The 10,176-nt window shown below is 39.2% G+C and overlaps 1 protein-coding gene across 1 annotated transcript in view; it reads right to left on the bottom strand.

Moving 5' to 3' along the window:
• Positions 1-2,380: 2,380 nt before the first annotated feature.
• LOC107744025 (sodium/potassium-transporting ATPase subunit beta-3-like) overlaps positions 2,381-10,176 on the bottom strand; it is a 31,597-nt gene continuing 23,801 nt past the window's right edge. Inside the window, exons 4-7 of the mRNA XM_016557484.1 lie at positions 8,314-8,501; positions 8,066-8,116; positions 3,541-3,627; positions 2,381-3,145 (exon numbers count right to left, since the gene is read on the bottom strand). Of these exons, the coding sequence (XP_016412970.1) occupies positions 2,978-3,145; positions 3,541-3,627; positions 8,066-8,116; positions 8,314-8,501 (494 nt within the window). The 3' untranslated portion in view covers positions 2,381-2,977. The remainder of the gene's footprint in view (positions 3,146-3,540; positions 3,628-8,065; positions 8,117-8,313; positions 8,502-10,176) is intronic.

Raw genomic sequence — 10,176 nt, forward strand, 5'->3', positions numbered from 1 at the left:
TTTGGGGGTCTGCTAATTTCCTTAATTATACGACAAACCCTATTTAACTGGCAGCATTCCTCCAATTTTCACTGAGATTGCAAGATGGTGGGCCGCTCTAAGGTGACTGAAACCCTGCAACAGGAGGTTGTCTAGATGAAGGCCAAAGTGATGACCCTTTCAGCCTCTGCAGGAGAAGTTTGTCATTCCAAATCTATGATTTCTAGAATATTGCAGGTTTACAATGACAATAATTCATTCAAGTCCCCCCAAAAAGGCTGGTCATCCACATAAGACAAAAGCAGGAGAAGACAGGATAATGTGGAGACTCTCAAAGGGGAATCGGTTCAGCACTGCAGCTGGAATTGCTTGCCAGTTCAGCACTGAACAGGGTAAGGATCTGTCTCACGTTTAAGAGAAGTCGGACTGAAAGCGCACTCTGCAGTGACCAAGCCTCTCATCAGCAGAAAGAATCAAAAGGCTAAGCTCACCTTTGCTGAGGAGCATGTTAGTTTAATTGGGTCAGATGTGAAACATTATCTTCGGCGTCAAACTGAGGAAAGACTGAAGCCCAAGGGCGTAAAGAAGTCAGTGAAAGGTGGAGGAAGAAGTATCATGCTTTGGGGGATGTTTTCTGCACCACATGGCAGGTGAATGCAAATGTTTATCAGAACCTCCTTCAGCAACATGCGATTCCTTCCCTGCAAGCATCTCCCAATCAGCCTACAATTTTCATGCAAGACAATGTTCCTGTAACACTACAAAACAGGTAAGGCAGTGTCTTGAAGCCAAGAACACTGAAATAATGAAATGGCCGGCCCAGAGTCCTCATCTAAACCTGATTCAAATTCTCTGGAAAATCCTTGGCTACAAAGTTATGGCTAAGAAACCCACTACAGTTACCGAAGAAGAGACTGGAAGAAGAGTGGAGCAAGATCACAGCAGCGCAGTGCGAGAGACTAGTGATGTCCTGCGGCCGCAGATGAGCTGAAGTCATCTACACTTCCTACTCATTTCTGACAGCTGTAAGTCTCCAAAATTTTAGTTGTAATCTTTCGCGCTACAGTGATTACCGTTCTCTAATTTTGATCACTGTTCTCCACAAAATAAAAGGTTTTTGTTGAAATGCTTTGTTTTTTTTACATTTTAGTGTAACAAAGGTATACCTACAGCTAATATTCCTTCAAATTTTGAGCCGATGAAGACTAACAATATTTCCAAAAAAAATCAAGTATTTAGAGATAGTTCTCTAATTTTGATCTCCACAGTGTGTGTTACGGGGCGACAGAGACGTGAGACGTGCGGATCCATCTGCATGCTTTTATTTAAAGGCGTGGTCATGAAACAGGCATGGGTCGATACACAGCAAACAGTAATAGAAGAGGCAAGACGAAGAGTAATCCAAAGGCTAACGTGGGTCTGAGATAGGCAAACAATGTCCAGAGAGCTAGGCAAAAGAAGAATCCAAGACACGCAGGAGATCAGGAAACGGGCACAAAACTAGACGTGACTAGACTAGAGCTAGGAACTAGACAAAACTCGGAAAGGAAATGGCAACGTTGCTATCACTGACGTGGCGATAAGCGCAAACAATACTCGGCAGTGAGGAAGAGGAAGTCCATGGCTTATAAAGTGTGTTGATTGGTTGCAGGAGAGTCAATGTAACGGAAGGGTGACCTCTGGTGGCGATCGAACGTAAGTCCATAGACAGGATTCGTGACGGTGTGTGCGTGCATATATATATATATATATAATTTATTTATCTTTTCAAATAGTTGCTGCGCTATTAATCAAAGAATCTGGAAATTTTTCACAGTTAATCATAATCATTAATCATAGTTTCCACAAAAGTATTAAGTGGAGAAATCTTTCCAACATTGATGATAATCATATGTTTCTTGAGCAGCAAATCAGCATATTAGAATGATTTCTGAAGGATCATGTGACACTGAAGACTGGAGTAATGATGCTTAAAATTCAGCTTCATCACTGGAATAAATTACATTTTACAATATATTCAAATTGGAAAGTTTTTTTTTCCCTCATTGCAATAAACATTTCACAAAATGACTGATATTCACAATGTAATTCTATGCATTTTAAACAAGGATTATTTTAAATTAAGTGGTGTTATGAAGTTTAATAACTTTCACATGTCTATTCAGATGATCTATGAAGAAAGCACTCCACACACTCCAAACAAATCTTTGTTTAAAATCACTTTTATTTCAAGATTTTTGAACTCCTACAGATCGTAAGGCATCTGCACAAAGCACAGTTTCTGCAGAGGTTTAAAAAAATCCTTTCCCTCAGATGGTGGACGGGTTTCAAACCAGGTTTGATTTAGATGTTTTTTGCTGTTTCCCCCTCCCCCCCTCCTCTTTATTTATTGATATATTTATTTTTTCATTTCTCAATAATCTTAAATTACAGCTATTATATAATTTCATACTCTTGATTTCTTACAGCAGTCAGACGACGTGAGAGCAATGACAGAGAAAAAGAGTGTTTAAAATCCATTAAATATGTACACAGAGGCTTCACATCACACGCACACACATGGCAGGCTAAACAGTACTATGAGGGGAGCAGACCACATCCACATGATGTGTTGATGCATCTATTTACAGGTCCCTATACTGACTACACGATGACAAGAGCTTCTCTCGTATGAGGAGGCATCGGAGGAGAAAGTATGCGTCTTGTTTTTACCTTGACATTTTATTTCCATTGGCTTGTTTTATGATAAATGGGTGAATCAACCTGTCCGTAATGCAGGGCCAGTGAAGGTCTGTGTGCATCCAACTACACTTTAATCCAGGACGAGTTTTGAACTTCAACCTAAAAGAGCATTTGTACTGCGCTTGACATGTAAAGGCCCTGACTGAACTGGTAGGACGTCACACAGGGGACGAGGTGTGTGATATGGACGTGATGAACATGAGAAGGGTTTGCGTGAGAGGAGCTGACATCGTGCGTCTCCGGGGAATGATCTAGGCTACTTGGACACTTTGACACGGAAAATGACGCGGCCCAGGAACTTGTCGCGGTCGTCGCTGTTGAGCAGGTCCGAACCCTCCACCTTGCACTCGATGGTCAGCTCAGAGTTATAGTCGTCCTCGGCCAGCAGCAGCTTCACGGCTACAACCGGCTGGACGTAGTTTGCCTAATGGAGGGAAGAGACAAAGACGGCAGAAACAGCAAAAATACTTGTGCTTAATACTTAAAAACAAGCCCTGATTTTATCTTCTACCATTAACGACACAAACCAGACCAATGCAAATCATTAAAGTAACTTTAAATGATTTTATAGCCCATATTTTCTATGCATTTTATTAATATATAATAATTGTATATTATATAGATTTATTAGTAAAATTACGCAAAGTATATTAAAATAAAATATAAATTACATGAACTTTGTATATTTTCTATACATAAAAATATACATATATCTATATTCTAAAACTAATACACACCACACAATTTTATACGATTTATTGACAATGGTATATTGTGCATCCCTACAATTAAACAGTGATTTAGCTGTATTGTACTCACATGCAATGTCTTGCCATAATAGGGGAAGTAACTCTTGTCGAGTTTGCCCTCAATGGGGAAATACTGCATCTGCAGGGGAGTTTCTCTCTGTATCAGGAGAGAAACACGACAAAGGATGAGGTCACACTGCTGCACTTTACGGACAACACGTGTCATGTGACTCGTGTGCAGTTGCCAGTAGCAACAGACTGTCCTCACATCATTCAAACTGATGACACAAAGAAAAATAAGCACCCCATTCAAATGCACAGACCGCACATATCTGAATAAAGCAGGTTATACACAAATCCACACTGAAAGGAGGGAAAACAGGTTCTTATAAATGAAATTTCTGGCAGGATTTACTGTATATGAATGTACTGTATATGAACGCATGAATCCATCACAGTCATACCGTATATCCAGCAGTAGCAGGAAGCAACAAGCTGTTTCCACAGTTCAGGAACAGTTACAAGACTCCTAATGTGCATTCAATAACTGGTTCATCTTTCATTAAGTGAACCGAATGAGATGATCTGCTGTAAGCCGTAAGCTTCTGAAATGGTTGAGTATCTAGGAATAGGTCAAAGTGATGCATGCTTGCAGACAGTGTAGTCCAATGAAAAAGAAGATAATAAAAACAGTAAAAGATGCTGTTTTAAACAGTCATTTTAAAGCATCAGTCGTCTGAGACCATGATTCATGATTTAATAATCAAATTCAAAGAATGTAATTATTAAGAATCAGCACAGAAGCTCAAAAAAAAAAAAAAAAGTGCAGTGTTTCATTAGTTGCTTTCACACGAACAGCCTTTGCTGTAAATTTACAGCATGCATCCAGCAGTTTTCCATTTTTGATGCTGGTGCTGGGTAGATTACATGCAAATTGTAGTCTGTTACGGATTCCAGATTACATGTCAAAAACTGTAGCTGCTAACGTAATCTATTACATTACACATTTTAGGTAATATAGTTAGAGTACTTTTAGATTACTTTTGACAAAACTTGTTTATCACATTGATTTAAAAAAGGATAATCTTGTACCATATTGAAATAAAAACGCAAAGAGAAAGAAAACGTTCTATTTGTTGTTATTAACAACATGAAGTGCAATAAACATCAAAGTTTCTTAAACTGGGGTTTGTGAAGAAACTGCAGGGGGTTCATGAGTTTAATGAAAAGCAACCAATTAAATCATAAAAATGTGAAATGAAAATAAATAAGTTTAAAATAACAACAATGAAAATAAAACACATTTAAAATTATGAAATATTTTATTTGTTTACCTCCATGTCATGTGACCATTAACAAACATCAGAGAACCGTGAACATGCAAACGTGTGATTTACAATCTCAGGGGGTTCTTCAAGTAAATCTATTAGGTGAAAGAGGTTCGGCTGACACAAAAAGTTCCTGCATTACATGTAGGCTAAATAAGAAATAAATTTGAATTTGTGAATTTTAATGTGTGTTTAAAGGGGTCCTATTATGCTCTTTTACAAAGTCTTGATTTTGTTTTGGGGGTGTACTAGAACAGGCTCTTACTAGGTTGTTCGAAAAACACATTATTTTTCACATATTTTACATTATTACAACACCTCTCTCCCCAGTCTGGCATGAATTAGCTGGGCCAGTGTGTGTTGCCATTGGTTAGCTGGGCCAGTGTATGTTGCGATTGGTTAGCTGGGCCAGTGTGTGTTGCGATTGGTCAGCTGGGCCAGTGTGTGTTGCGATTGGTTAGCGTTTTTGAAAAGAGTTTTCTGTTAAATAAAATATTTCCTTTTGAATTGGACTTTGAACTTTGTAACTTTGCTGATCTTTTCTTAAGCTCAAACAGCAACATTACAGACTAACTAAAGTTGAAAAAGTGAAAAAGCATAATAGGACCCCTTTAAAAGACAAAAGCATGGGAAAATTTAAAGATGGAAAAAGAATAATTGGGGGTAATCAAATTATGAATAATTTATTGCTATTGTGTGAATAATATGTAATCAATAAAAAAAGTAACTAGTCCGATTACAAGTTTTTAAAAAAATTTAATATAATCTAAGAACTTACATTTTTAACATGTATAAAGTTAAGATGCTCCAAGAATACGTCTCAGCTTACTTATGTAACCATGGTTCCCTGAGTAGGGAACGAGACACTGCGTCCTCTAGGGGTCGCTATGGGGAACGCCTCGTCGTGACCCGTGTCTGAAGCATACATAGAAAAACACCAACTCGTTGGCCGGCGACAGCCATGACGTCACTACCGGTGCGACTATTATAATAATTCAGGTTTTGTATAAGTAAAATTACTAACGTTCTGAAAGAGCTGACACCATTACAAGTTGTCATTTACTCGTGTGTGAGGTAATTAATCATCTGGATTTAGTTGACATACACACACATTGTGCAGACTTTGGACCTCATTCATGAAACACAAGCACGACTAATTTGTGTAAAATGTTAATTAATCCATTCTTACGTAAACTGCTGCACTCAATTTAACTTGGTGTTTTACAGCCAAATTCAAATCTTGTATTCAATTTAATGTGAGAATTTTACACAAGAATGGTTTTAAGAACAATTTACACAAATTACCCTTTTCCAATTCAATTTCAAAAATGTACACAAGCATGGTTTTACAAACAAGAAATTTGCGCACAAATTACACAATTCCACAGATTTGCTCATGTTCAATGCATTACTGAGCAAGAATGATTTTATGAATATTTTAAACAAAAATGGTTTAACGAACAATTGTCACAGAAATGACAAGGATTCATGTTTGAATAGTTTGTTTCCATCTTGAACGAGGCCTATTGTACATTCACTGTACGTTTAACGATATCTGGCAAAACTTTTTTTTTGCAAACAACATGCTTTAATGATGTTTTGATGATGCTGTAGGAGTGTTATCAAAATGTATAAAACACCAGACATTGTTGCTTATGTGAACAACAGATGTGGTAATATCACTGGAAAAGTTAATACGGAAATGTAATCGTTTCATGTGTGAAAGTCCCATTGAAACATTGCAAGGTCTCTATAAGTGGAAGTTCATTCAGTAAGAAACGGCAAGATTGAAAGAGCAGGAACCATCAGCATAATTTAAGAGCAAAAGCATTAAAGTTCAGAGGACACAGAGATCCTAAGGAGCAGAGGGCACTTCTTTGTGTCCGCTGTATACCTTCAAGGGTCAGCTGCTGTGTGTGTGCATTGGGATGGGTGAAACGCAGAGCACAAATTCATAGTATGGCTGAGAAGAAAACAATGCCGCAGACAAAGGCGACAGGTAAATGACATGAACTTTATGTCAATCTATCACGGTTTTCCATTGTGGAGTGAACTGTGTAGGTTTACACAGCTTTTTACATGGATGTTGGTGTTTCGTATGGCATGTGTTCAGCTACATTAATGGTAGCTCCTATATCGCTGGGTTAGAGAGCTTATTTAGTAGGAGCTTATTTAGTCCCTCCAAAAGACGTTCCCAGTTCCTATGGTGCAAAAATGCCAAAAAGTGGGAACTTCCTCCATTAGATGTAGGAACTATGAAAATGTTCCTCCGGTGCAAAAGCCCCTATTCCATCTGTTCTTTAGATCATTAAAATGTTCTTCACACTAAGAATAAATGGTTCACTGAAAGGTTCAATGAGGAACCCAAAAATGGTTCTTCTATGGCATCGCTGCAAAAACCGCCTCTTGGAACCATTATTCTTAAGAGTACGGAGGGCCATCTTCCAGCAAGTTGAGTTCTAGCCCTAATAAACCCACCTGAACCTGCTAACCAAGGTCTTTAGGATCATTAGAAACATCCACGCAGGTGTGCTGGAGCTAAATCCCTGCAGGAAAGTGGCCCTCCAGTAGCAGGACTGGACACTCCTTGTCTGAAGTATGGCTATGCAAGACTACCCAACATGCCACCATTACATCACATCAAAGGTTTTTATAAATCTGACCACTAGGTCAGCGTTAAAAGAAAACATTTGCCAAGACTGGAAGCTTCTTCACTATGCTTAATAATGAACACGCAGTGATGCACATCCATAGTTTAGAGCATTCCACAATTTGCATGTGAATGCCAGATGTAAACAGAAATATTTCGATTGAATCAATTGAAAAAAGATGGTAATATCAGGAGTAAACGGGGCCTTCGGGGTGCCCATGTTGTGGAAGGACCCACCGCTACATTTATTTTACCTAGACACTACGCATTACGTTCTCAGTGACCGGGGATCTGAAGGTATACATCATTTCTAGAATGAGGGCAGTTAAAAGCACCAGAGACAAAGCAGTACAGGAGAGAAGCAGCAAAGAGATGGAAAAGGCCCGAGGCTAGGACCCTGAAGAAACAATGGGGGGGCTGGGGCCCAACATCTTACCCACCATTAAAACTGCTGGCCCTATAGGCAGCGTGGAGAGAGACCAGATACAAACAGATGTGTGAAAACGCAAGATGGAAAGACTCACGCACAATTAATTCAGACTCGCTCCATCATGTCACACTCATCCTGACATCGAACACTCTGAAGCTAGTAACACAAAGTGTGATTTGGGAATTACCTTGACTATGCAGTTGATATGTGGGTCTCCTCGTGGCCTAAGCCCAATCACCTGCAAAGGAGTATATGCAATGAACAAACATCCTTCTAAATTTAAAAACAAGTTAAATTTCTAAGATGCAACTGGAGCACAATGCATGCCGGATTGGAAGTTTTGCGTCCTTGCATAAGCACTGTGGCTCAATTTGTCTGAAGAACATAAGCTAACAGCTAACTTTGACTGGGAAGAGCGTAAAAACAGTGACTCACTCGATTCATCTTGACTAGGATGCATGGCTGACCCTCGGAATAACCAAAATTGCTATCAGCCAGTCCAGAGCACTGTCGTAGCTCACTTCTCTTGAACTGGCAAGCCTTCTTCTCCTCAACATCGTCTTGCTCAAAGTACATACCATCGGGACAGGGCTTGTTCGCCTCCTGCAGAGAGTCATTGTACGCTGAAGTAACAGATGAGAGAGAGTAGATAGTGAGATAAAGGTGTCAAGCTGGAAATCTTCAGCAACAATTTGTGACAATTGTGTGGTTGGGAGATGTCTTTCTTGTCAACAAGTGTGACCATTTTGGAAGTCTTTGAAAGCTCCAAATAAGAAAGATCTTAAAGACCCCAATATATGACTTGAGAAGCACAACATCCCTGTGTTGGAGCATTTCATTTAGTTAAATAACTAATAGTTTTAGTTTAAAATCTGCGTTCCGTTTGAAGTCAGAATTGGGACATTGTATCGTGAGGAAGGAGGACGACATAAAAAAGAACGGTCAACAAAGTAGCAGATTGCAGAGGACGCCATGTTGGCTTTGTCATGTGACCTTTCACTGCCATTCACAAGTCCTCTCCCTTGACCTCATGGGATAGAGAAGTGTCCATCAGATGTGCACTTCAGAATCATCAGTAGCAGGTCATCCCGGTACACTTCGTCTACTGTTTCATGAACACTACGAATACATACATACTTCTCATTTGACATACTGTTTTTCATCTACTATATAATAGGATATCTACTGTATATTTAGGCATCGGACACGTAATAGAGGAATTTTGACTTGTGTTTATCATTAGCCACATACTTGGTTGCTGAGAAGTTGTGGGATTTCCGCAAAAGTATGCAAGTGAGAATTCTGACTTCAAGAGGTGTTCTGGTCTTCCAAGAAGGAAGTAGGCAAGCATCAGACACACCACTAAACCACAGTTTGCTATGGCTAATGAGTGGTTGGTGGAATTAGGAAAGAGCAAGTGTTTTATCGGACAGGTTTTAGCAGATACACATGATCTCAAAACTAATAGACGTGGACTAAAAACCACAAGGCTGAATGCATGGGGTCCTTAAATGAGACACTTGTGACTGCTGTAGCTGATCTTTAACGGATCCATTCAAGAAAGACTTCACTTTCTGAGCTTTCTGATGGGGTGGTGACAGCATACAGCTGATAACAATTTGTGCAGTTACCAGGCAAACTCAAGTACGTTTAACCATCAACAGTGGGAGATCACATCCAAACCAGAGGCTACATAAGCAGGACATTGAGAAGTTTTTGTACGGAGAGATTAAAATATATTTGACTATGCCACCACCAAATGTATAATTTTCATAATATAGGTGATTTTATGTTGTCTTGTTTTTCTGCACAATATCTGACTGCTGCACCTCGTCCTCCTCCTAAATTCTTAAGTGTAGCTTTTGCTTGCCCAAATATGACCTTGATGAACAACAGTGCTACAAAAACACGTTAGTAAAAATTTGTCTTTATTTTATCTAAAATCTGGCCATATTAAGAATATCCTCCAAATAGGATTTGTTGCAAACATTTTATCCACCCACGCAAAGATAATGTTTGCTGGTTCTTAACAGAGTTGAATTCTTGATCATGTGCACTTGAGAGCTCTCAAAACCACATAAATGTGGCTTAAACTGGCTCTCAAAGCTCAGTCTTATGGATGTGGGTCTTGTCTTATGGTCTCGTTTGTACTAAAGGTGTCTATTTTTACCAAAGGTGACATTACCTCAACCCAGGGGTGTGGACTCGAGTCACTTGACTCGAGACTCGACTCGGACTCGAGTCCCAAATTTGATGACTTGCGACTCGACTCGACATAATTAAAGAAGACTTGAGACT

The sequence above is a fragment of the Sinocyclocheilus rhinocerous genome, unplaced genomic scaffold (genome assembly GCF_001515625.1).
Source record: "Sinocyclocheilus rhinocerous isolate Xijiao unplaced genomic scaffold, SAMN03320098_v1.1 scaffold407, whole genome shotgun sequence".
Taxonomy (NCBI): domain Eukaryota; kingdom Metazoa; phylum Chordata; class Actinopteri; order Cypriniformes; family Cyprinidae; genus Sinocyclocheilus; species Sinocyclocheilus rhinocerous.